The sequence below is a fragment of the Salvelinus alpinus genome, chromosome 34 (genome assembly GCF_045679555.1).
Source record: "Salvelinus alpinus chromosome 34, SLU_Salpinus.1, whole genome shotgun sequence".
In the NCBI taxonomy this organism is placed as follows: domain Eukaryota; kingdom Metazoa; phylum Chordata; class Actinopteri; order Salmoniformes; family Salmonidae; genus Salvelinus; species Salvelinus alpinus.
In genome coordinates this window covers 26,440,398-26,468,157 of record NC_092119.1, presented here as the reverse complement: position 1 = coordinate 26,468,157, position 27,760 = coordinate 26,440,398, and the positions used below count along the sequence as shown (strand labels likewise).

Here is a 27,760-nt window from a genome sequence, read left to right as displayed (position 1 = left end):
GTTGTGACCTAGATGAAGATCAGATCAAATTTTATGACCAATTTATGCAGAAATCCAGGTATTTCCAAAGGGTTCACATACTTTTTCTGGACACTGTAACATGTAGACCCAAAAAGTAAATGAAAGCACAAGATCTTATTTCTTAACTTTTTGGTTTTATTTCCTTGTGAGCGAAAAACATTTGTTAAATCTGTCCCAATATCTGTTTCACTTTGTGTTTTCACTCTCTTACCAATGTTGGTTGGTGTAGTGAAGCCTTGTGTGTGTGTGTGTGTGTGACCCTGTCCAAACTCCAATCATGTCTCCCCTGCAGCCAAAGGCAAGGGCAGTGGTGGGGTGAAGACAGCCAAGCTGTATGCCTGGGTGGCCCTCCAGACCCTCCCAGAAGAGATGGTCATAAGCCCTTGTCTTCTGGACTTCCTGGAGAAAGCCTTGGAGACCATTCCCATCACACCGGTGGAAAGGAACTATACTGGTATGTAGGGTCATTCCATTGCAAATACATCACCTGTTCACCTCACCTCTTTGGATTTTAATTGTACAAAACATCCATAAATGTTTGCTGGACCTAAAACATCAACAACTTACAAAACCGTTGCTCAAAGCTGACCCCTTTTTGTCTCTGTGTGTCTCAGATCTGAACTCCCAGGAGGAGGACTTAGGCCAGTTTGATCCAGTGGAGCCCCTGGAGGAGTCCACCACATCCCTGGTGTCCTCATCCACCTCTGCCTACTCCTCCTTTCCTGTGGACGTGGTGGTTTATGTCAGAGTACAGGTAACCTACCTCCGTCTGCCCGCCTTACTGTGGCCCCCATAGCTCAGTTCATGTCACTCTGTTCTCCATTGTACAATATGAGTATGTTTTGCTGTCATAATGTCCAATCCCTGAGACACCACACTCAAAGTAATGACGTTTTCAAATTCTATTCTAATATGACTCAATGTCTCTAGCCCTCTCAGATCCGCTTCAGCTGCTTGCCCATGTCCAGAGTGGAGTGTATGCTGAAACTGCCATCTCTAGACCTGGTATTCTCCTCTAATCGCGGTGAAATGGAGATCCCATCCAGCACCCAACCTACCGACAGCCCACATACACCCTCCTCCACCCCCCCGAGCCTACACATCCTCAAACCACCCCCTGGCAAAGGAGGTATAGATAGGAACACTCCAATGCACCTGTAAAGCAACTTCTAGGTGTGTGAGTGGATGAATTTTGTTTTCTAAGCCTATCTGGTCCATAATAAAACCTCTTTGATCTAACCTCCAGGTCCCTCTCCATCTCTGGGTAGCCCTCTGGGCCGAACCCATCACAGCAGCAGCCAGTCAGACCTCACCGCCCCCCCCAGCAACTCCTCAGGGCTCAGCTTCACTGCCTGCATGTCAGACTTCTCCCTCTACGTGTTCCACCCTTACGGGGCAGGGAAACAGAAATCTGCTGTCACAGGGCAGGCACCAGGCCCAGGACCTCTAGGTATGGAAAAGTTTAGTGGAAAGTTTCTCAACTTTAACATTTCTCATGTATATTCTAATATTCTATAGCAATTTGAATGTTTTTGTGGGTTTTTTCGGAGTAGATGGTCGGGTGCCGGAACATTGACCCGAAACTAAGCCCATTTCATTCCTTTATTACATTGAGACACGATCACATTTCCTTATTTATTCATGGTAATACTTGGGAACAGATTTTTTTAATTAAACTTATTCTTAACTGATTTTTATTATTTCTTTACCTAAGACTAAAATCCAAAAAAAATATAGACAGTGCCTTCAGAAAGTATTCACACCCCTTGACTTTGTCCACATTTTGTTGTTACAGCCTAAATTTAAAATTAATCAAATTGAGATTTTGTGTCACTGGCCTACACACAATACCCAAGAATTTTTAAGTGGAATTATGTTTTTAGAATTTTTTACAAATTAATAAAAAATGAAAAGCACAAATGTCTTGAGTCAATAAGTATTGAATCCCTTTGTTATGGCAAGCATAAATAACTTCAGGAGTAAAAATGTGCTTAACAAGTCACATAATAAGTTACACTCTGTGTAAGTTACTCACTCTGTGTGCAATAATAGTATTTAACATGCTTTTTGATTACAGCATCTATGTACCTCTCACACACAATTATCTGTAAGGTCCCTCAGTCGAGCAGTGACTTTCAAACACAAATTCAACCACAAAGACCAGGGAGGTTTTCCAATGCCTTGCAAAGGAGGGAACCTATTCGTAGATTAAAAAATAAATAAAATACATGAAATATCCCTTTGAGCATGATGAAGTTATAAATTACTCTTTGGTTGATGTATCAATACATCCAGTCACTACAAAGATACAGGCATCCTTCCTAACGAGAGGAAGGAAACTGCTCAGGGATTTCACCATGAAGCCAGTGGTGGCTTTAAAACAGAGTTGAAAGGCTGTGATGGGAGAAAATGTGGGATGGATCAACAACATTGTAGTTACTCTACAATACTAACCTAAATGACAGAGTGAAAAGAAGGAAGCATGTACAAAAAAAAATGTAATCCAAAACATGCATCCTGTTTGCGTTAAAGTAAAACTGCAACAAAAAAAAATGAAGATAAATTAACTTTATGTCCTGAGTACAAACTCTTATGTTTGGGGCCAATCCAACATAACACATTACTGAGTGCCACTCTTCATATGTTCAAGCATGGTGGTGGCTGCATCATGTTATGGGTATGCTTGTCATCGGCAAGGACTAGGGAGTTTAAGATAAAAATAAACGGAATAGATCTAAGCTCAGGCAAAATCCTAGAGGAAAACCTGGTTCGGTCTGCTTTCCAACAGACACTGGGAGCCAAATTCACTCATAACACAAGGCCAAATATACATTGGAGTTGCTTACCAAGATGACATTGACTTTTCCTGTGGCCTGGTTACATTTTTTACTTAAATCGTCTTGAAAATCAATGCCAAGACTTGAAACTGGCTATCTAGCAAGGATCAACAACCAACTTGACAGAGCTGGAAGAATATATTTTTAAAAATAATTAGCAAATATTGTACAATCCAGGTGTGCAAAGCTCTTTAGAGACTTACCCAGACAGACTCTCAGCTGTATGTCGCCACCAAAGGCGATTCTAACATGTATTGACTCAGTGGTGAGAATGAGATATTTCTGTATTTCTTTTTCAATAAATTGTGTAGATGGGTGAGAACTTTTTTTTAAATCCGTTTTAAATTCAGGCTGTAACACAACAAATGTGGAATAAGTCAAGGGATATGAATACTTTCTGAAGACACTAATTAGCATCATAAAATCCCCATAAAAATCTGTCAGTTTAAACTAGAGATATCTATATTTTTTTTTGCATTTGATACGGGTATCTCAATCCACCGCATCCGCCGACGTTGCACTTCCGCATCTGTGGTGACAGAGCTAGAGCAGTGTTTGTCAGATCATGAGACATCCCGAAAATCGGTCTTCTCTCAAAATCGTCTGTAGCGTCCAAACGGTTTGGCCTACAAACTATTATGGACCCTATGGAAAGATGACTCTCACGAACACAATAGTTCATTTTGCTGTACGACCCCCACAAGCATCTTGGGACTTGTCTGAAGTCGGTACAGTCGGCTTCCTTATCCCCTGTTCTATAGCCCATGTTTAGTCCTGTGCATTATATTGCAGTGAAGTCTACCAACTACGCTGTGCAGCATGCCTTATAGTAATAGTGTACTTTCACAGCAGGCTTGTTCGGTCTTCCATCAGTTCAATGTGTAGCATTAAAACAGCGCTATGAAATGTCGCCTCATTGCTGTTCTTTCCTTTAAGGTACAGTGGATGAGGAGCCGTCCTCTGTGACTGGGAGGAAGGATTCCCTCAGCATCAATCTGGAGTTTGTCAAGGTCAGCCTGTCCAGAATGAGACGCACCGGAGGACCAACCTTTATCGAGAGTTTTATACCCGGCAAGGGGGGCAAGATGGACACCACCCTCATCAATATCTCAGGTGCCTTATCTGCTCTTGAAACAGGGTTAATGGTTGGACACTGTCTAACCTGAGCTCAATCTTTGGTCTTCAAAATGGGAATGTCATTTATATCTTGACAATGAAGCTGATCCATTTTGACATTTCAATTCCCCTGCCAAGATGGTTGAATCCACAGACACTGGTATTCCTGGCCAACTTTGAATGTTTTCTCTCTCTTAGCTGTGTGTGACATCGGCTCTGCCTCCTTCAAGTATGACATGCGGAGGCTGAGTGAAATCCTGGCCTTCCCCAGAGCCTGGTACCGCCGCAGCATCGCCCGACGCCTCTTCCTAGGAGACCAGACCATCAACATGCCAACAGGTAGAAACACAACTCCTCGATAGGCCTTTGAGTCCTGAGAGTGTAATTTTCCTTGTGTAATAAATTATCAACATTTTTACTTCTGACTGGGTTTATTTCCTAGTTACTCTGTTTTCTCTCACTCTCCGACTCTGTTAATGTCAGTCCCTTTAAAACCGTAGGAATGTTTTCCCCAAACCTGTGTTGTTTTCAAAACATGCCCTTTACCTGAACCTGCTTCTCTCCTCCAGCCTCGGGTCCAGCCACCCCAGACTCTGTAGAGAACATGGCCCAACACCTGTCACCAGAGTCCAGCCGTAAAGCCTACTGGAGGACCTGGGACGGTAGCACTGGGCAGCACATGCCCCAGTCCCCCAACGTGTTCTCAGACCACTCCACTGGGAGCAACATGTCCCCCGGGGGCCTGTCCTCCCACCTCAAGTCCCCGGCCCCCGGACGCACCAGGAGTGTCTCCGATTCCTCTGCCCCCAGAAGAGGTACCAACTCAAAAATGAGTGCTCAGCATCATCAAGGAACACTATCTAATTAAACCTGTGTTAATGTCATTTATTTTAGCTTAGTATGGAGATTATTTTCACAAGCTAGACTTAAAATGCAGTTAGAATGATGAATGAATACTATATCCCTCATTAAGACTGAGAATAACTTCGTCCGTAATAACTTTGCCCGCAAAACACCAGTCTCAACGTCAACACTGAAGAGGCGACTCCGGAATGCTGCCCTTCTAGGCAGAGATCCTCTGTCCAGTGTCTGTGTTCTTTTGCCCATCTTAATATTTTATTTTTATTGGCCAGTCTGAGATATGTCTTTTTCTTTGCAAATCTGCCTAGAAGGCCTCTCAAACTAGACACTCTAATGTACTTGTCCTCTTGCTCAGTTGTGCACCGCGGCCTCCCACTCTTCTTTCTATTCTGGTTAGAGACGGTTGGCGCTGTTCTGTGAAGGGAGTAGTACACAGCGTTGTACAAGATCTTCAGTTTCTTGGCAATTTCTCGCATGGATTAGCCTTCATTTCTCAGAACGAGAATAGACTGACGAGTTTCAGAAGAAAGTTATTTGTTTCTGGCCATTTTGAGCCTGTAATCAAACCCACAAATGCTGATGCTCCAGATACTCAACTAGTCTAAATAAGACCAGTTGTATTACTTCTTTAATCAGTACAACAGTTTTCAGCTGTGCTAACATAATTGCAAAAGGGTTTTCTAATGATCAATTAGCCTTTAAATAAAATTATAAACTTGGATAAGCTAACACAACGTGCCATTGGAACACAGGAGTGATGGTTGCTGATAATGGGCCTCTGTATGCCTATGTAGATATTCCATTCAAAATCAGCCATTTCCAGCTAGAATAGTCATTTACAACATTAACAATGTCTACGCTGTATTTCTGATCAATTTGATGTTATTTTAATGGACAAAAAATTTGCTTTTCTTTCGTAAACAAGGACATTTCTAAGTGACCCCAAACTTTTGAATGGTAATGTATTTCCCTCCCATACAGATTCTGTGAACAAGACGTCCACACCATCGTTCAATAAGAGCGGCAAGGCAGCCGGCCCCCAGGGGACCCCGTGGGAGACACTAGTGGTGTTCGCCATCAACCTGAAGCAGCTCAACGTCCAGATGAACATGAGCAATGTCATGGGCAACAACACGTATGTCTTCCTTTTACCCCTCCCACTCAACACACTATACTCTACACACTAGGAGCCAGTTTCCCAGACACAGATTTAAGTCTATTCCTTATAATTCATATCAGCATATTACTTAATGTCTATATCTGACTACCTATAAAAACATAACACAATCCGACATATAACCCTTACCAAAAGTATGATTCTAAACATTGAAATATTTCTGTTGAAACATACCATGTCTCATAGAAAGCAGATGTTGATTATTCATGAGGAGGTGGGTGGAACTAACTTTTTGCTCTTGTTTACCTCTAGTTGGACCACCAGTGGGCTGAAGAGTCAGGGTCGTCTGTCAGTGGGTAGTAACAGAGACAGAGAAATCAGCATGTCCGTGGGTCTGGGCCGCTCCAAACTGGACTCTAAAGGCGGCGTGGTGGGTGGCAATATAGATGTCAACACCCTGGAGATGGTCTGTAAGTACAGGGATGGGGAATCATGTATTATGCCACTGGCATGTACTGTTTTTGTGCGATTCCAAAACACATTGTTATGGATGTCAAAGATTGAACTCTGGCCTCGGGCTTGGTGTTTTTAAATGATAAATGCATCCAGCTCTAACTTAAATATCCCTGTCAAACGAGTAGAACTTGAAATCCCTCTGCCGATCCTAACAACACATGTTTGTTGAAGCCCACATCTCGGAGCACCCCAACCAGCAGCCCAGCCATAACATCCAGATCACCATGGGTTCCACGGAGGCCCGTGTGGACTACATGGGCTCCAGCATCCTCATGGGCGTCTTCAGCAACGCAGACCTGAAGCTTAAGGATGAGTGGAAGGTCAACCTGTGCACTGTGGAGACAAGCCTATCAGAGAAAAGGTAAATAAGCTAGCCTAGCCTACCAGAGAAAATGTATAGCTATAACACCTCTGGAAGCTACATTCTTGTATGTTCTCATTCTCCCTCTGTCCCTCTTCTCATATTATTTGTTCCTATTTTTTTTACCTCTCTTTCTACCTATCCCTCCTTCTCTCCAGTAAGATATTTGTCCAAGGGGACTTGCAGTGGGATATCTTCCAGGTGATCATCTCGCGCTCCACTACCCCCGACCTCATCAAGATTGGGTTGAAGCTGCAGGAGTTTTTCACCCAGCAGTTTGACACAAGCAAACGAGCATTGTCCACATGGGGTCCAGTCCCCTACCTGCCCCCCAAGGCACCGGTCATCAACATTGAGAAAGGTGCTGCAGAGCTGTGTAAGTATCCATTGTGACTGGGTTCCCGGGTTCAAGTAAATGGACTGTTTTTTTATCTGAAGGCTCATCCACTCTTTCCGTCCCTTTCCCCCTCTATTGCCATTGCACCTTCCGGCTCTCTCCCTTTCTCTCTCCTAGACATGGATGCGGCCCACCATCGACACTGGCCTGGAGTTCTGAAGGTGATCGCCGGGTGCCACATCTCCCTCTTCCAGATGCCTCTTCCAGAAGACGCAGTGCAACTGGGTGGCTCCATTAGTCTCCATGGCAACCACATGACCCTGGCCTGCTTCCACGGGCCCAACTTCCGCTCCAAGTCCTGGGCCTTATTCCACCTGGAGGAGCCCAACATAGCTTTTTTGACTGAGGCTCAGAAGATATTGGAGGACGGTAAGGCTTTCAAGAGACTGAGAGGAGGGATGGGGAATTTGGATTTATTTGGGTAAAGAACTATACAACAATATGTACAGTGTCTTCCCAGAGGATAGGACTTAAGTGTTTTAATTGATACTTTTGTTTCCAAAGTGGTCCTCAATGGTAAAAATCAAACATCTAATGATCAAAGACTAGAAAAAATTATGAACAACTACATTACATTCATATAGGCATACAAAGTGGCACATCATCCCTAAGCAAGTTAAGCCCTAAATACCTCTAACCTCAACCTATTTTCTATCCAATCAGGCTCCACTGATGAGTCCACCTACATCGTGCAGACGTTGGCTTTTAATCTGGGTCACAACACTATGGAAACCAAACCCTGCGGGGCGCTAGAGAGCCCCATGGCCACCATCACCAAAATCACCCGTCGCCGGCACGAAAACCCGCCTCACGGAGTAGCCACGGTCAAAGAGTGGTTCAACTACGTAACTGCCATGAGGAATGAGGGTAAAGGGTACTAAATACTACCAATGTCAAATTCAAGGTCTATTGTTTCCTTTGACCCAATGTTATTCAAGACCTCTGCCTCATTCTAATGTATCCTGTTCCCCAGAACTGAACCTCTTGCGCAACGTACACGCCAACAACCCAGAGAGCGGGGCGGCCGCCAAGAGTTCAAGCCTGCTCAGCAGCTTCAGCGGCTCTTCTAGCTACAACCACGAGACGGAGACAATCTTCGCCCTTCCCAGGATGCAGCTGAATTTCAGCTCCAAAAACTTTCAGGATCCCGAGGAACCCTCCTTGACTGGTAGGCTCAGTTGAGTTATACACTGAGTGTACAAAACATTGAGTTGCTCCCCCCCACCCCTTTGCCCTCAGAACAGCCTAAATTTGTCAGGGCATTGACTCTACAAGGTGTCTAAAGAGTTCCACAGGGATGCTGGCCAATGTTGACGCCAATGCTTCCCACAGTAGTTGTGTAAAGTTGGCTGGATATCCTTTGGGTGATGGCCCATTCATGATACACACGGTAAACTGTTGAGTGTAAAACCCAGCATCGTTGCAGTCCTTCACACACTCAAACCGGTGTGCCTGGCACCTACTACCATACCCTGTTCAAAGGCACTTAACCCATAAGAGTCTAAGTCGGGGGGGGTCTACTAAGCTATATGGAATTGTTTTAAGAAGGTCATCCCAAGGATCATTTAGCTATTTGATTTAGAATTTTAATACCCCTTGAAAATGTATGAAAAATTATTTTTGGCCTTTATTAGCCCATACAAACACATTGAATAACAGATTCACTGCATGGAACAACAGTCCCCAAAATATCTAAAGGAAGTTTCTAACATATATCTGAGAGACACTACAAGACCAAAAGTATATGTGGACACCTGCTCATCGTACATCACGTTCCAAAATAATGGGAATTAATAATGAGTTGGTCCCCTATTTGCTTCTATAACAGCCTCTACACTTTTGGGAAGGTTTTCAACTAGATGTTGGAACATTGCTGCGGGGATTTGCTTCCATTCAGCCACAAGTATTAGTGAGGTCGGGCACTAATGTTGGGCGATTAGGCCTGGCTCGCAGTCAGCGTTCCAATTCATCCCAAAGGTGTTCGATTGTCATGCTGAAACAGGAAAGGACCTTCCTCAAACTGTTGCCACAAAGTTGGAAGTAAAGAATTGTCTAGAATGTCATTGTATGCTGTAGCGTTAAGATTTCCCTTCACTGGAACTAAGGGGCCTGAACCATGAAAAACAGCCCCAGACCATTATTCCTCCTAGACCAAACTTTACAGTTGGCACTATGCATTGGGGCAGGTAGCGTTCTCCTGGCATCCACCAAACCCAGATTCGTCGGTCAGACTGCCAGATGGTGAAGCGAGATTCATCACTCCAGAGAACGCATTTCCACTGCTCCAGAGTCGAATCGCAGTGAGCTTTACACCACTCCAGCTGAACTTTGGTATTGTGCATGGTGATCTTAGGCTTGTGTGCAACTGCTCCTGACAAACAGTTGTTGTGCTGACATTGCTTCCAGAGTTTGGAACTCGTTAGTGAGTGTTGCAATCGAGGACAGCACCCGGTGGTCCCGTTCTGTGAGCTGGCTGAGCCGTTGTTGCTCCTTGACGTTTCCACTTCACAAAAAATAACAGCACTTACAGTTGACCGGCACAGCTCTAGCAGGGCAGAAATTTGACAAACTGACTTTTTGGAAAGGTGGCATCCTATGACGGCGACACGTAGAAAGTCACTGAGCTCTTCAATAAGGCCATTCTGCTGCCAATGTTTGTCTATGGAGATTGCATGGCTGTGTGCTCAATTTTATACACCTGTCAGCAACCAGTGTGGCTGAAATTGCTGAGTCCACAAATTTGAAGGTGTCCACATACTTTTGTGTGTGTAGATATATATCTATCTTTATATATATCTATCTTTGTTGGAAAGCAAGGTAACGACACTATTGTTTCCCATCCGTTTCAGACTCCAACAGTAAGCCTAAGGTGGAGTGCAGCCTGGTTACTGAATTCACCGACCACATCTGTGTCACCATGGACGCAGAGCTCATCATGTTCCTGCATGACCTGGTCTCTGCCTACCTGAAAGAGAAAGAGAAGGGTGAGAGCACCTGAAATGTCAACAGCAGCAGCACACTACATTGCACAACCTAGAACAATTAACTGTACTTTACATTAGATTAGAGCACTGAACTATATATAGAAAATAAGAGCAACAAAGGTACAACTAAAATAGAATTTCAGTTGAAGGTGCTGTTTGATTGCGGAACTAAAAAAAAAGGAGAACCAAGGCACTCTTTATAGTTTCTCTCCCTCTCTCCCTTCCCTGGTCTGAAGCCCTTTTCAACCCCCGGATGTTTGTCACTCGGCCTGGTCAGAAGAGCCCAACGGCCCTTAATGATGAGAACTCCACAGACAAGGAGGATGGCATCAACTACACTACGGTGGACTGGAGAGAATTCATGTGCAACACCTGGCAGCTGGAGCCCACGCTCAGGTAAACCAGACCCCTTCCCTCAGACCCAATATATGCCACTATGTAGACACTTTTATCCAAACTAACAGTACAGTAAGTGCATACATTTGTAGTATGTGTATGTGATCCCTGTGTTTGACTCCTTAACCCCTCACCTGAGCATTTCAACTACTCCATAAGCCCACTTTTAGGCCTATACACTAACCCTAAACCCTTAAGTCATACATCTCTGAGGTTTCTTGACACAGTCTTAATAATTCATTTCCACAGGCTCATCTCCTGGACGGGACGGAAGATCGATCCTGTCGGCGTGGACTACATTCTCCAGAAGCTAGGCTTCCACCACGCAAGGACTACAATTCCCAAATGGCTCCAGAGGGGAGTGATGGACCCCCTGGACAAGGTCCTCTCTGTCCTCATCAAGAAACTGGGCACGGCCCTGCAGGACGAGAAAGAGAAGAAGGAGAAGATAGGACGAGACAAGGAAGAGCACTAACACCAACATCCATACCTTCTAACACAACACTTTAAAAACTGGAGGTCAGACAGTAAATCGTCAACAAACAAAACACTGGAAAACTGGAAAACACTGGATAGTTCCTAGACTTGCTGTACAGTGGATAGCGTAGGTACATTTACCGCTAAGCCGTGTGAATTTCAACATAGATGTTTACTGTGGTGCATGCCACTATGGGTTTTGACAGAAAAATGTGCACTGTTTTTATGTATATTTTGAACAAAATAGTAAGTCTTATTATTTGGCAGCTTAAAATAATAACCCTGAAACCCCAACATGAATTATATGATATACATGCTTTATATGGTTGTTGTCAGAACAAACACGTTGAAGTCATCATTTATGATACTTCTTTTATGGTTCATTACCTTTTTTCTGATGAGTGTGGGGGTTACTTCTAAATCATTGCCTTTTCTTTGTTTCCAATGGTATAGTTGGAATGAGGAATCTCATTTTAAGTGTCAGCTTTTCTAAATTCATCCCAATGACAACAGTTTTTGGAAAATTTTCCTATGAACTAAAAAGTATTGGATGGTTTAAATCCACTTATATAATGTATTGTAATGCTAAACCATGGTTAATTCTTTTTTTTAATCTTAATTTAATGGGGATCAGAAATGTATAGTCTAAAACCCATGTGAGCTGGGTGTGTCGAGCCTGTTTTTTTTATATGTGCAATAGATCAGTGTATATAAAATGACTGTGAATTTCTTAAGTGTTGATTTCTGAATAAAATAAAATCATAGCCATCCAATTTTACATCTGACTTCGTTGTCATATACAATGAGTGTACAGAACCTTATGAGCACTTCTTTCCATGACCATAGATTTCACCTGGTCAGTTTATGATCCCTTATTGATGTCACTTGTTAAATCTACTTCCATCAATGTAGATGAAGGGGAGAAGACAGGTTAAAGGATTTTTAAGCCTTGAGATAATTGAGACATTGTGTATGTGTGCCATTCAGAGGGTGAATGTGCAAGACAAAATATTTAACTGCCTTTAAACGGGGTTAGGTAGTCGGTGCCAGGCGCACCGTTTGTGTGAAGAACTGCGACACTGCTGGGTTTTTCACACTCAACAGTTTCCCATGTGTATCAAGAATGGTCCACCACTCAAAGGATATCCAACCAACTTGACACAACTGTGGGAAGCATTGGAGTCAAAATGGGCCAGCATCCCTGTAGAATGCTTTGAACACCTTGTAGAGTCCATGCCCCGAAGAAATTAAGGCTGTTCTTAGGGCAAAAGGTTGAGTTGCAACTCAATATTAGGAAGATGTTCTTAATGTTTTGTACACTGTGTATAGCCTACTGTTATTTATCAGATTTTCTAGATTTGAGTCAAGTGACAGTTGTGTGTTTCTCAACAAAGAAAAAGCTTTAACCTGGTTGCTGTGTGTGCGAGCAATGGGAAGGTTACTATACTCCAGACCTCTTGTGGGTTCTGTTCAGACTATCCTGCAGATATTTTAGCTACAGTTATGCACTATGTGCAGTGAACCGTCAGTACGAATGGGAAAATCCCATTCCAAATGTTTGATTGGGTATGGTGAACCAAATGTTTGTGGCCAGAAGATGGAGACCAAATGTCGCTGTTTAAGTGGAATGCAACGGGAGAAGCTATAAAGACACTTCTGACCTGTAAAACGGCTTACCAAAATCTAAAACTGACCTTTACCTTAACCTCAACCTAATTTGAACCAATTCTGATTTTTTTTTTATTAAGCCTCTGAAACAGTCCCAAAAAGGTTTTGCATGTCAGCAGTCAAGTTTTCAAGATACTGGTCTTTCAAAAAGCAAAGTGTGACAAAATGATGTGGCAAGTGACACTGCTTTTTGACAGACCACAATATTTTTCTGAAATAATCAAAATACAAATCGAAATAATTTTTTCACAAAAGTAGTGCACTTGGCTTTTACTAGTCTTGATATAGCCATCAGTAGCTGCAGGCAAAACATTTATTCAGCATTGTCGGAGACTGCTGAAGGAGAGCAGCCGCTGGTGAGACTTTTTTTTTTTACCTTTTATTTATACCGTTTTGTCTCATTAAGATAACATCTCTTTTCCAAGAGAGACCTGGTCCAATAAATGGAGAGCAGCTGCTGGTGAGACTGCTGAAAGAGAGCAGCTGCTGGTGAGACTGCTGAAAGAGAGCAGCTGCTGGTGAGACTGCTGAAGGAGAGCAGCCTGGTGTATGACCTGCTAGAGCTCAGCATGCAACACATACCCCTGACCACCGGGGGGAAGCATTCACACACATGCACCCTGACATCACAATTCTGAGGTATATTAAGATCCAAGATGGTGGACCGTTGTTTTCAAGATAATTTACTCATGTTGGCATATACTGATTCATAGACCGTCTATATTCGGGTTGTATCCGATTTATACGGACCAACGTCACATGCACACTAGCACTCAGTGTGCACAGGGTGCAACGCGAGCAGCGACGACGTCATCCAGAAACATGGCAGACATTGGATGAATATAAAATGTTCATATGTTCGGCTGTTAATATCTTTGAGTGATTAAAAAAAATTGGCCTCAGCTACAATTATTTGAAGAATTCAATGGATGTTTTGTGCACAAAGGTGATGACTAAAGTGTCTTATTAGGAATTTTCAAATCTGACTTCTCTATGTGGCCATCTGTGGAAATTGTCTTTCTGGGCTGGGCAACAGTTAAACTGCAGTACTGAAACAAAACTGTAGGATCAGTCGAAACTATGATTCTAGAATGGAATCCTGGCCCTTTGCAGCCTCACACACACAAACCCAAGATTAGGTAAGAGGATCTGGCAAGATGTCTAGGTTACACACACAAACAATAACAATAAAACAAAACAAAAAATGTAATTGGTAAAAAAGTTTATATGAACAATATTGAAACTTGTCAATCCTGATGCATTTGTGTTATTATGGGGCACTGTTATCATATATTTTCATAAGCTTATTTGAAACTGGTTACTAATATTGCACTTTAGTAACCAACGATGTATCGTAAAAAAACGTTGAATTTGGGAAACCCAGCCAAGATGTCTGCATTCAGAAACACACTAGTTATCTAACAGTCCACAGGACTACATTTCAAAGCAGAGCACCAAGTGTCACATCAATTAAAATCACATACAATCCCGCTTCTAAAAAACAATTCTTATTTTATCTCAAGTGAGCAGTACATCTTCCTCTCTCCCTCGGTCCAATTTAATATAAAGTGTTATTGGCATTATGAAATATGCAAATATCGATATTGCATAAGAGTCCCTGTAGCCAGTAGACTAGTGTGGTTTGTATCTGATACACATTAGGAAAAACATGGAGAAATAGGAGAATTGATTATAGAACAAATTACACCTGACTACCTCTCCCCCTCTCTCTCTCTCTCTCCATCTCTCTTTCCTTCACAGACCAAATTACCAGACTCCCCTTCAGCCACCCTGGGATGGTAGTCATGGCAACATAGAGGCTAATCTCCAGTGGACACAGAAAGAGAGAGGGAGAGAATGAAAGAGTGAAGAGGCTGGTTTGTGCTTTATCCCTCCCTCATCCCCCTCTTCTTAAATCCTTATAATTGCTCCTCCCCTACCCCCTCACTATCTCTCCCATCTCCCACCCCCTCTTCCTTCCTCTCCCTATCTCCATCTCTTCTCCCCTCTCCTTCCTCTCTCCCTCTCTCTCTATCTCCATCTCTTCTCCCCTCTCCTTCCTCTCTCCCTATCTCCATCTCTTCTCCCCTCTCCTTCCTCTCTCCCTCTCTCTCTATCTCCATCTCTTCTCCCCTCTCCTTCCTCTCTCCCTATCTCCATCTCTTCTCCCCTCTCCTTCCTCTCTCCCTCTCTCTCTATCTCCATCTCTTCTCCCCTCTCCTTCCTCTCTCCCTCTCTCTCTATCTCCATCTCTTCTCCCCTCTCCTTCCTCTCTCCCTATCTCCATCTCTTCTCCCCTCTCCTTCCTCTCTCCCTCTCTCTCTATTTCCATCTCTTCTCCCCTCTCCTTCCTTGGCAGAGCTCACGCACACACACACACATATGTTCTGGGTGATTAGGCTGGCTGAGCTATTGGCCTGAAGCCTGCTGAGGGAGGGAAGAGAGGGGGGTTGGGAGAGAGAGTGTATGTACAGATGTGCAGATGTTGTGTCTAGTCTTGCCGCTAGGAGGCGGAGTGTGTGTGAGTGCGTTCTGACCTGAGCTGTGCAGCGCAGAGGGCTCAAGCAGTGAGGTGGAGCGGACAGCTCATAGGCTGCTGTGGTGTATGTGTGACAGGTTGAGAGACAGGCTGGGGAAGGCTGAAACGCTACCACAGCTCCACATGGATGAGGATTAATTCACTGGCTTTTCACACACTCATGTCTCAGCACACACACACACACGTCTCTTAGCAGGGAGATGCTGCATTACGTCATAACAAGCCACTGTCTCCCTAGATGACCGTGGTGAGTACAGCCATGTAGAAGATGCAGAGGGAGCGAGAGACTGGGAGATGAAGAGAGGCTGGAGGAGGAGAGGAATAGGAACGGATTCAACCGCTGCCACTGGTCGCAAGGAGCGCCTGGTAGGAGAGGGGATAGAGTGTTTCCTAGAGAGGAGGGCAATGAGGAAGGGAGAGGAGGAGGAGGCAGAGGGGCAGCCACCTTCGTGCGGTGACCGGCTCTGATGGCTCCCCGGGAGAGTCAGAGACAGAAACACCGCGGCTTGGGAGGGACAGGAGGTATTTGGGAAGTGACGTGGAATCAGAGGAGGTTGTGTTTTGGTTCGGGACGAGAGGAAAGGGGAGGAACATGGCAGCGCAGTCTGATGGAAGGGGAGGGGGAGAAACGGAGGAAGGAGTGGGGGAGGGGGTGTTTGATGGAGACACAGAGGAAGACTGTCAGCCTCTGGACTCTGCAGCTATCCACATCTGCCTCTGCTGTCACTCTGCTGTCTGCTACTGGGGCTGTCGCTCCAACTGCCTGGGAAACCTGCTGGGGAAAGACACTACTGGGTAAGAGTGTGTGTGTGTGCGTGCGTGTTATGATAATTGTCTCTGCTATTCTCATTTTGAGCCTTTTACCATTATTATTATGATCATTATTATAGAAGGATTGAGGGTACCGGAGTTGGCGGTGGTAGGAGTTTGAGGGAGACTCGCTGCCCGCCAGAAGAGGGACTGTGGCTGGACTGTCTCTGGTTGATCCTGGCTCTCCTCGTCTTCTTCTGGGATGTGGGAACAGACCTACTTCTCGCTGCGGACTACTATGACAGACAGGACTATCTGTGGTTTGGCCTGACGCTCTTCCTGGTGCTGGTGCCGTCGATTGTAGTTCAGATACTGAGCTTCCGCTGGTTTGTCCAGGACTACAGCGGAGAGTGTCTGACCACCTGGCTGGGGACAGTGGACTGCAGCAGGGGAGGAGAGAGAGAAAAGCTGACCAGGCAAGGGCCAGCCGGCCACAGAGGGGTTTATCCTGGAACAGACCGGGTCAGAGTGGCCTCAGTGTGGCTGTGGCAGATCACCATACACATTCTACAGCTGGGACAGGTCTGGAGGTAAGGACAGAGCATGCCCCCTGTTCTCACCTCCCCTCTCTTCTTCAATCAATCAAATTTCAATCAAATGTATTTTATAAAGCACTTTTTACATCAGCAGTTGTCACAAAGTGCTTATACCATATTGGGTAGGACACATTTGCCACCCAATATGTCCTACCCAATATTCAGAATAGGTTAATTCATTACCCCCAATCATTTCTTTAAAATACTTTTTATTTTTTTTATTTTATTGGGTCGTGGGGCCCCCAGATAGCATATGAACATGTCAAAAGCAATGGCAAAATTTGTAGAATTGCAGGAAATTAGCTTTTACTGTGAACTTTGGGCACAAAAAACTTTCCAACTCCTCTTTCTCAAGTTTCAAACACAAAATGGGGTTTGCCTTTGGTGGTGAACGATGTAGCTACTTTGTTAGCTATGCTAGCCACTTGTAGCTAACTAGTAACTCCACTATGTGTTGACGTCATTTCACAGGATATGTTTTTGGACGTAAGCTGTAGAGATCGGTACGAAATGCCACTTCTGTAGCCAAAATCTTATGCAGCAATTTTTTTAAGCATTAAATGACCTTGTGTGATGGTGCATTGATCAGTTATACAGTTTAAAGGAATTATTTTTGTGTTTTTGCCCAAAGTCTAACTGTCCAGTGTTTCCAGATTTCTATGAAATATGACCTGGAATGAATTACAATATGAGTTTTTTTTTAATTTGGAAGGAAAATGAAGTATGTTAAAACACAGCGTTTCTGCGTTGGAATTGTGAGGGTGTACCCCAACAACAGAATGGTGTGGGCATATACCAGTCATTAAAATGTTCATGCAAGTAGACCGCTGATTAGCCAGCTCATCATGACATCATCCTCTATGAGGAAATAGGAATTATTTTTGAAAAGGTCTGTTTGAGATACAAGTGTGAAATGTTTTTTTTTTTAAGTGTTTCTTCTCCAATTTATGCTTTGGCCACAAATACAAGTATAGGATGAGTCAACAACATTATTTGGGTATGAGTTATTAACTTTTAAAAGTGAGATTTACACTGGACAGTTACTTTAAAACTGCAAAAAAATATCTCTGCCTCATGTCAAAATGTGAAGAATACCATGAGATAAGCTATAAAACAGCACATTTTTCTCTCTGCCACATGGAAGGATTTGTAGAATTGCAGGACATTTGCTTTAAAACTGCTAAATGTTCTCAGACTCAAGAGAAAATGTGTAGAATAGCATTATAAAACTGCACATTTTTCTCCCTGCCCCATGACAAAAGGTGTTGAAATGCAGGAAGTTAGCTGGTTTCCTAAAAATATGTTTATATCTATATTTTCTTTTTTGTGGGGGGTTGGGTGGCCTTCTACTTATCCTTCCACTTGTGCTGTGTTTTCAAAATACCCCTCCATATACCCCTCAAAATAACACTCAAGAGAGGCATAATAAGTCATTTCAAACTGTGTAGAATTGCAGGGAATGTGTTTTAAAATGTCATAAAGAAAATCCGGGGTGGACCACCAGGACCACCCGTCTACTGTTCATCCCCCAATATCTACACCACAATTTTCCCCTTGGCTTATACAGATACCCAGCCTAAAACTCCAAAGAGCAAGCAATGCTGAAGCACGGTGGCTAGGAAAAACTCCCAAGAAAGGCCAGAACCTAGGAAGAAACCTAGAGAGGAACCAGGCTGTGAGCGGTGGCCAGTCCTCTTCTGGTTGTGCCTGGTGGAGATTACAGGAGTACATGGCCATTTAGGTCATTCGCATCACTTCTCCTCTTCTCTCCTCCCTTCTCCTCTCCCATTCTCTATTCTCTACTATCTAATGAAGTCCATGTACTAGATCACGTGTTAACCTCACCGTGTGTGTACAGGTGGAGAACAAAGAAGAAAGAGTCTGCCGCTGACACACAAACACACACAAAAAAATGCACGCACACACTGGAAGTCAATGAAGGAGGTGATATTTAGGATGTGATTGGCTGTAAGTATTAGCTAGGCTACTCAAAACATACAATAAATGGCTTATATAATTAGCAAGGAAGGGCACATATGCAGAACCAGCACTGGCACATATAGCACCAGCACATATGCAGAACCAGCAAAGCTTTCTTTTTTTTTCATTCGGTAAAAACAGTTTGAACCTATTTGGGCTCAATCGATTTCCATCTTCTCTTGTGTTTTCTCTACACTCCCACTGTCTGTGTCTGACACAGCTAGATAATTAGCTGGATAGCTAACTAGCTAGCGGAGCTGATAGTCACAAGGCTAGTTAGCCATCAAACTGGAAAAACACTACATCAAAACATCCTGACTGAACACCAAAGGTCTAGAGAGGAACCAGGCTGCTCCATGCCACTCCACTCGGATATCCTGTGTGTACCCCCCCCCCCCCATCTCTCTCCTTCTCTCCCTCTCTCTGTCAGACTAATCTTTCATGGCCTAGGTGCCTGAGGGAGATGTTGAGTGGGCTTAAGAGCTAGTGTGTGTGTACGTTTGTAACAATCTCCCTAATAGAGTCTTTCCCAAAGATTGGTGTGTGTGGAATGTTTCAGTCTGATTGAGTTAGATCACTGTGAGATGGAGGGAGGGAGTAGAATGGGCAGAAACAAGAGCTTGAACACGCATAACAGAAGTGAAGGGGGGAGGGGAATAATGGATAGCGACATACAATTTTTTACCAAATTAAACTCTGTTGTGATGCAGCATCTTGCAGGTTTATCTGGTGAAATGTGTGCATGCGTGCATGTGTTTCTACTGTATGTGGCCAGTGAATTATTGATGTCGTATGAAATTAGCTCATATGATGCAGCCCAGATGGTTGTATGAGCATGTCTACACACATACTCACACATACACAGACACGCACAAACCCCACAAGCACAGCCTGGGGCACTCAGTGTTTAATCTGATTCATTCTACACAAACCGTCTCACTCTCTCTCTCTCTCTGCCATGATTATTGACCTCTGACCCCCAGGTATATCCGTACGTTATACCTGGGTATCCAGTCCCACCGTATGAAGGAGCATAAGGAGGCACAGAGGAGGTTCTACTGGGCCATGATGTTTGAGTACGCAGACGTCAACATGCTGCGGCTACTGGAGACCTTCCTGGAGTCAGCTCCTCAACTAGTACTACAGCTCTGTATTATGATACAGCAGAACCGGGCTGAGACTCTACAGTGTACGTATACACACAGTTCACACACACACACTCACTGGTCAACTGGTATTACAGCTATCAAGATGAGTCACTCCATCTCTCTCCCTAGGTATATCTAGTCTAGGCTCTCTTCTGTCTCTATCCTGGGTGTTGGCCTCGTACCACAAGCTCCTGCGCGACTCCAGAGACGACCAGCGCAGTCTGAGTTATCGCGGTGCCCTCCTCCACCTTCTCTGGCGCCTCCTCACCATCTCCTCCCGCGTTCTCTCTCTCGCCCTCTTCGCATCCCTCTTCCACCTGTACTTTGGCATCTTCGTGGTGCTCCACTGGTGTGGCATGGCCCTGTGGGTGGTGCATGGCGGAACAGACTTCTGTATGTCTCGCTGGGAGGAGGTGCTGTTTAACATGGTGGTGGGCATCGTCTACATCTTCTGTTGGTTCAACGTCAAGGAGGGACACACCAGGGGACGCATGGTGGCTTACTACTCTGTGGTACTGGCTGAGAACACACTGCTCACTGGACTGTGGTATGTAGACAGACAGATAGACAGACAGGCACACACCTACAGTATGTGTTTTATCTTCGAATAGGTGTATATCTCATGATTGTACAGAGACAAATGTGTGTGCGTGGATATCTTAACAGTTGTGTGTGTGTTACAGGTATGTGTATCGTGACCATGAAGAGACAGACAGCTACGCGGTTCCAGCGTTGTGTGGTGTCTACCTGTCCTTTGCGGGTGGAGTACTGGTGATGCTTCTGTACTACGGCCTTCTTCACCCCTCACACACACACCCCACCCCGGCATCGACCTGGTGGGATGAGCTGCTGTGGGGTAACCCCTTGCCCCCCTCAGCTCCACCCACCCCAGCCCACCTGGCTGCCCCGTTTCACAGTGATGACATCATCGCAGAAGGCTGTCTGCCGGTGTTCCAGGTGCGTTTGGAGCCCCCCACCTCGAGGCGTTTCGAAGGTCCTCTGATAAAGATTGACATGCCCAGGAAACGTTACCCGGCCTGGGACGCTCACTACGTGGACAGACGGCTGCGAAGGACCATCAACCTACTACAGTACCTGACGCCTGCAGCCGCAGGCATACGATACAGGGACAGACCTCTGCTCTATGAACTACTGCAGTACGAGTCTTCTTTCTGACACATACACACATAGACAAACACACATATTTACAAGTGCGCACATGTAACCGATGTGAAATGGCGAGTTATTTAGTGGTGCTCGCTAGTAGTGTTCAACCGGTGACCTCACCCGCTCTGACCTAGACGTAGTTGTTTCCCTTATGCAAGGACCACAGCTTTTGTGGAGTGACAGGTAACGATGCTTCGTGGGTGATGGTTGTTCATCTGTTCAGAGGGTCCCTGGTTCGAGCTCAGGTTGGGGCAAGGAGAGGGACGGAAGCGACACTGATACACACAAATGTGACTCTTCTCTCTGTTTTTTATCTCTTCATCTCTGTTTTGTATTTCTCACTCTGCTGAGAAGACTGGATAGTGACAGAAGACAGCATGTCATGTTATTTTCACGTCTTCATGAATAATACTAAAAGATAATATGAAATTAGAAAAAATGTGAATGTAATATAAACAGCGGCCTGAAAGCTGTCTCCTAGCGGGGAGTTTATTCTCTTTAGTTTGGTTAGCTGGGTGTTTATTCTCTTTAGTTTGGTTAACTGGGTGTTTATTCTCTTTAGTTTGGTTAACTGGGTGTGTGTTCTCTTTAGTTTGGTTAACTGGGTGTGTATTCTCTTTAGTTTGGTTAACTGGGTGTGTATTCTCTTTAGTTTGGTTAACTGGGTGTGTATTCTCTTTAGTTTGGTTAACTGGGTGTTTATTCTCTTTATTTTGGTTAACTGGGTGTGTATTCTCTTTAGTTTGGTTAACTGGGTGTGTATTATCTTTAGTTTGGTTAACTGGGTGTGTGTTCTCTTTAGTTTGGTTAACTGGGTGTTTATTCTCTTTAGTTTGGTTAACTGGGTGTGTATTCTCTTTAGTTTGGTTAGCTGGGTGTGTATTCTCTTTAGTTTGGTTAACTAGGTGTGTATTCTCTTTAGTTTGGTTAACTGGGTGTTTATTCTCTTTAGTTTGGTTAACTGGGTGTTTATTCTCTTTAGTTTGGTTAACTGGGTGTGTATTCTCTTTAGTTTGGTTAACTGGGTGTGTATTCTCTTTAGTTTGGTTAACTGGGTGTTTATTCTCTTTAGTTTGGTTAACTGGGTGTGTATTCTCTTTAGTTTGGTTAACTGGGAGTTTATTCTCTTTAGTTTGGTTAACTGGGTGTTTATTCTCTTTAGTTTGGTTAACTGGGTGTGTATTCTCTTTAGTTTGGTTAACTAGGTGTGTATTCTCTTTAGTTTGGTTAACTGGGTGTTTATTCTCTTTAGTTTGGTTAACTGGGTGTGTATTCTCTTTAGTTTGGTTAACTGGGTGTGTATTCTCTTTAGTTTGGTTAACTGGGTGTGTATTCTCTTTAGTTTGGTTAACTGGGTGTGTATTCTCTTTAGTTTGGTTAACTGGGTGTTTGTTCTCTTTAGTTTGGTTAACTGGGTGTTTATTCTCTTTAGTTTGGTTAACTCGGTGTGTATTCTCTTTAGTTTGGTTAACTGGGTGTGTATTCTCTTTAGTTTGGTTAACTGGGTGTTTATTCTCTTTAGTTTGGTTAACTGGGTGTTTATTCTCTTTAGTTTGGTTAACTGGGTGTTTATTCTCTTTAGTTTGGTTAACTGGGTGTGTATTCTCTTTAGTTTGGTTAACTGGGTGTGTATTCTCTTTAGTTTGGTTAACTGGGTGTGTATTCTCTTTAGTTTGGTTAACTGGGTGTGTGTTCTCTTTAGTTTGGTTAACTGGGTGTTTGTTCTCTTTAGTTTGGTTAACTGGGTGTTTATTCTCTTTAGTTTGGTTAACTCGGTGTGTATTCTCTTTAGTTTGGTTAACTGGGTGTGTATTCTCTTTAGTTTGGTTAACTGGGTGTTTATTCTCTTTAGTTTGGTTAACTGGGTGTTTATTCTCTTTAGTTTGGTTAACTGGGTGTTTATTCTCTTTAGTTTGGTTAACTGGGTGTTTATTCTCTTTAGCTTGGTTAACTGGGTGTGTATTCTCTTTAGTTTGGTTAACTGGGTGTGTATTCTCTTTAGTTTGGTTAACTGGGTGTGTATTCTCTTTAGTTTGGTTAACTGGGTGTGTATTCTCTTTAGTTTGGTTAACTGGGTGTGTATTCTCTTTAGTTTGGTTAACTGGGTGTGTATTCTCTTTAGTTTGGTTAAGTGGGTGTGTATTCTCTTTAGTTTGGTTAACTGGGTGTGTGATCTCTTTAGTTTTTAACTGAATGTGTATATATTTATATGTACAGAGATGTGTGTGTACTGTGTGTGTTGTGCCTGAGCTGTGAGTCATAGTAAATTATGTTTGCTTGTTTGTCTGCTCAGCAAGGCACAACATTACAGAACGTTAAGATAGACATGAATTGTGTAGAACAGATAAGATTTTCTGTCATGTAGAATACGGATATGTGATTCTCTTTCTGATGACCTCATCCCTGAGGTAGTCATGGTGACAGAGACCTTTACCTGACTACGTCTGACCATCCCTCCACCAATCAACACTAAGCCTTCCACCGATCAACTTTATATGGTGCAAATATATATGAATATACAGTACCAGTCAAAAGTTTGAACACACCTACTCATTCAAGGGTTTTTCTTTATTTTTAATATTTTCTACATTGTAGAATAATGGTGAAGACATCAGAACTATGAAATAACACATATGGAATCATGTAGTAACCAAAAAAAGTGTTAAACAAATCAAAATATAGTTTATATTTTAGATTCTTCAAAGTAGCTACCCTTTGCCTTGATGACAGCTTTGCACACTCTTGGCATTCTCTCAACCAGCTTTACCTGGAATGCTTTTCAAACTGTCTTAAAGGAGTTCCCACATATGCTGAGCACTTGTTGTCTGCTTTTCCTTCACTCTGCAGTCCAACTCAATTGGGTTGAGGTTGGGTGATTGTGGAGGCACATCTGATGCAGCAATCCATCACCTTCCTTCTTGGTCAAATAGCCCTTACACAGCCTGGAGGTGTGTTGGGTCATTGTCCTGTTGAAAAACAAATTATAGTCCCACTAAGCACAAACCAGATGGGATGTCTTATCGTTTCAGAATGCTGTTGTAGCCATTCTGGTTAAGTGTGCCTTGAATTCTAAATAAATCACTGACAGTGTTACCAGCAAAGTACCATCACACCTCCTCCTCCATGTTTCATGGTTGGAACCACACATGTGGAGATCATCCGTTCACCCACTCTGAGTCTCACAAAGACACGGCGGTTGGAACCAAAAATCAAAAATTTGAACTCATCAGACCAAAGGACAAATTTCCACCGGTCTAATGTCCATTGCTCGTGTTTCTTGGCCCAAGCAAGTCTCTTCTTATTGGTGTCCTTTAGTAGTGGTTTCTTTGCAGCAATACGACCATGAAGGCCTGATTCACGCAGTCTCCTCTGAACAGTTGATGTTGAGATGTGTCTGTTACTTGAACTCTGTGAAGCATTTATTTTGGCTGCAACTTCTGAGGTGCAGTTAACTCTAACTTATCCTCTGTAGCAGAGGTAACTCTGGGTCTTCCTTTCCTGTAGCGGTCCTCATGAGAGCCAGTTTCATCATTGTGCTTGATAGTTTTTGCGACTGCACTTGAAGAAACGTTAGAATTTCTTGACATTTTCCAGATTGACTGACCTTCATGTCTTAAAGTAATGAAGGAATGTAATTTCTCTTTGCTTATTTGAGCTGTTCTTGCCATAATATGGACTTGGTATTTTACCAAATAGGGCTATCTTCTGTATACCACCCCTACTTTGTCATAACACAACTGACTGTCTCAAATGCATTAAGAAGGAAAGAAATTCCACAAATTAACATTCCAGGTGACATGAAGCTGGTTGAGAGAATGCCAAGAGTGTGCAAAGCTGTAATCAAGCCAAAGGGTGGCTACTTCGAAGAATCTCAAATATAAGATACACTTTGATTTGTTTAACACTTTTTTGGTTATTACATGATTCCATGTGTTATGTCATAGTTTTGATTTCTTAACTATTATTCTACAATGTAGAAAATAGTGAAAATAAAGAAGAACCCTGTAATGAGTAGGTGTGTCCAAACTTTTGACTGGTACTGTATATATGTGAACTTTATTTGGTGCAAATATATATGAACATAATATGAACTTATTTTTTTGGCAAATATATATAAACTTCATATGGTGCAAATATATATTAACTTTATTTATAAAAGCAATAATACACTTGAGCGTATGCATTTGGAGTCACAAGTGGACTCAGCATTCTACATTTGACCTTTAACCTCTCTCTGTTTCTGTTCTGGGTCAAAAGTAACAGCAGGTAAAGGTTCTGAACTTTGTAGGCAAAGTTTGAGACGCAATCGGTTCAGAGATTAGGCTGTATTGATCCAGGTTCATATCAGAAACTAGTTTTATAAAAAATTAAGTCAGTCAGGGCATCAGGCTGAGCTGGAGCCAGCTCTTATAAGCACAGAGCAGGTTAAAGGTACACGGCAATATGACATTATCATATGGGTCAACTTCCTACTTACAGAAATCAACAGTAAAATGTATTTCTGCCAAGACTGTCAGTGTAGGCACTGCCACTATAGTCTCAATGGAAGGTACAGTACACATTGAGAGGGAACAGATTTGGAAATCCCTCTGCTGTGTTGAGATGAATATTTTCCCAAAAATCTACCAAGTTTCAATATCGGGAATAATTCATATTTATCCCGAGAGTCCCAGGAAATCAGAAGTGCCCATTTAAAGCGTTTAAAACCAAGATATAGTCACAATGCCAGGGTTATCCCTAAATAAGAGGGGCGTTGCGCCACCTTGTCGGCTTGGCTGTGGCACTATGTAAAGATTTCAGAGAAAATTAAACTGATATTTAGTAATGATAGAGTAAATATCTTTAATCACCAATGACGTTGTGAATTGCGAAACAGTCCGTTCATAAATTCCGAGCATTATCATATCAATTCAGAGCATTTCAGCAGTAGCCCATCTCGACACAGAGCGCATCCCGAGTATTGCGTTGTCGAATCATACAAACGTAACGGCAGTCAAACAAAAGTCAAATGACCAAAGTTGCTAAACTTGCTAGATATCTCCTATATTTGGCAGAATTGAGTTGATGTTTATACAGATAGCTCAATAATAACGGGCAGATGACGAGTGGAAATAGTTTAATTATCAAGGTATCTTAACAGGGGCCAACTCGGTTTTAAAAATATCCATATCTACTCTCACACTGTTGGTTGATCCCACATTCTCTACCGAAGTTCTTATATGGGCAGCAGTAGGAGACATCTCAGAGAAGCGGGGGAAATGTTATAGCGGTATTTTGACACGCATAGGCGAGAGACGTGCCTTGATAATGTAACCTATGGTTTACATAATAAAGTTAGGAATTTTCACACGAGACAGGTGTCAGAATTTGGGGTTTCAGTGGGATTGAGAATGGTTAGGAAAACAGCCTAGGCTCTAGGACAGGACAAGATAGAATTTTCCCTCACGTCTCTCTGAATTGTTAAGACTTCATGTCTGTGACAGAGATGCCCATGCATTTCTGCGACAAAGGGGGAAAATGTTCTAATTTCTCGGGTCTTGTCATAAATTGTTTTTGCGGGACAGTCCTTGGATCCCAGTTACACATCATAATCCCTACCACTGTGTATGATGATGATGTCATATTGTTGAATCTACCTTTAACCAAACTTAACATGGATGTATTGTACAGGTGTCATATAGAAGTTATGACATAAGTCATTACTTCCTTTGAAGTCACAGGACCCCCTTGAAAACGAGTTAGTTGGTTCATCTCAAGGAGTTTAATAAATAAATATATTAGTGTTTTTATTTGGTGAGGGTTTACATTTTTCTAATTTTGATGTGTCCATGTCCCTCAGCTTGGACATATCTCTTGTTGCCCCTAGCAATATTGATTCTAGTTATGTACTGCTGATTTATGTTCTTCCATTTAGAATGTCCAAACTGAATGAGAATGATGAAAACAGTGTTTTATAGGACTTTGATATAGTGCTGTATCCTCTGTCTGCTGTATCTGGGAGTGTCCAGAGGGGTATATTACAAAACATTATCAATGAATTAGCCAGCTAACGTTGATAAACAACAGTTGATTTTTTGGTTCATTAAGAAAGCTAAACCTAGATGTGTATTTTTGGTTGTAGAGTCCATTAGACCGTCCCCATTTCAAGCCCCCCCCCCCCCAAAAAGCTGTTTAAAAATATTCAGGAAAGTTAACTGGCTAACTCCTTGATCTAGCTTTGTGGTACACCCCTCTGGAGGGTTTGACGGGCTAACTTATTGATCTTTCTTGGTGACATACCCCTCTGATGCTAATGTTTGGAGATTGTCGCACTAAAGTTGATGCTGTGAGATGGATTATTACTGTAACATTGCCTCCTGAAAAGACTATTAACCTGTGACAATTCAGACATACTATGAGATACCACAGAGATAGTAGTAGTATCTATAGCGATATTGGTAATAAGAGATAAGATAACCCATATTTTAGAACATGTAGTTTCATCAGAAAAATATACAAATGTTACATGAGTCAGTATCTATTTAATTTTATATCTTTGCATTTTAATACATTATAATGTGACTGAAATGAAGAGTATGTAAACTATTCATTCCCAACATGTGTGGTTGTGTTCTTTTCTTTTTTCCTGGTGGTTCCAATGACACATACTCTTTCCCCTTCTTTTTCACACACACACACACACACACACACACACACACACACACACACACACACACACACACACACACACACACACACACACGTCATTATATCCAGTGTAATGATTAAGCATAGATGCTTTGTAAAATAATGATACAATGTGGACACAACATTTAGGTTTACTTTCATA

General features: G+C 42.9%; 2 protein-coding genes across 21 annotated transcripts in view; both read left to right on the top strand.

The window, feature by feature from the left end:
• kiaa1109 (KIAA1109 ortholog) overlaps positions 1-11,861 on the top strand; it is an 89,126-nt gene extending 77,265 nt beyond the window's left edge. For 18 of the 20 annotated variants that reach the window (XM_071382634.1, XM_071382633.1, XM_071382622.1 and 15 more), the window contains 17 exons: positions 314-475; positions 636-775; positions 952-1,150; positions 1,268-1,471; positions 3,795-3,971; positions 4,173-4,313; positions 4,544-4,789; positions 5,817-5,970; positions 6,265-6,422; positions 6,640-6,829; positions 6,988-7,205; positions 7,344-7,595; positions 7,890-8,093; positions 8,200-8,394; positions 10,076-10,210; positions 10,447-10,606; positions 10,856-11,861. In XM_071382634.1, coding sequence (XP_071238735.1) covers positions 314-475; positions 636-775; positions 952-1,150; positions 1,268-1,471; positions 3,795-3,971; positions 4,173-4,313; positions 4,544-4,789; positions 5,817-5,970; positions 6,265-6,422; positions 6,640-6,829; positions 6,988-7,205; positions 7,344-7,595; positions 7,890-8,093; positions 8,200-8,394; positions 10,076-10,210; positions 10,447-10,606; positions 10,856-11,081 — 3,161 coding nt within the window. In that variant the 3' untranslated portion in view covers positions 11,082-11,861. The remainder of the gene's footprint in view (positions 1-313; positions 476-635; positions 776-951; positions 1,151-1,267; positions 1,472-3,794; positions 3,972-4,172; positions 4,314-4,543; positions 4,790-5,816; positions 5,971-6,264; positions 6,423-6,639; positions 6,830-6,987; positions 7,206-7,343; positions 7,596-7,889; positions 8,094-8,199; positions 8,395-10,075; positions 10,211-10,446; positions 10,607-10,855) is intronic. The other 2 variants (XM_071382632.1, XM_071382616.1) reach the window with 1 other exon arrangement.
• Positions 11,862-14,516: 2,655 nt separating this feature from the next.
• On the top strand, positions 14,517-27,529 carry LOC139563730 (XK-related protein 6-like). The gene is made up of 6 exons (XM_071382613.1): positions 14,517-14,628; positions 15,529-16,085; positions 16,181-16,630; positions 19,600-19,805; positions 19,894-20,311; positions 20,448-27,529. The coding sequence occupies exons 2-6, from the start codon at positions 15,883-15,885 to the stop codon at positions 20,938-20,940; spliced, it is 1,770 nt and encodes a 589-aa protein (XP_071238714.1). The 5' UTR covers positions 14,517-14,628; positions 15,529-15,882; the 3' UTR covers positions 20,941-27,529.
• Positions 27,530-27,760: the final 231 nt, after the last annotated feature.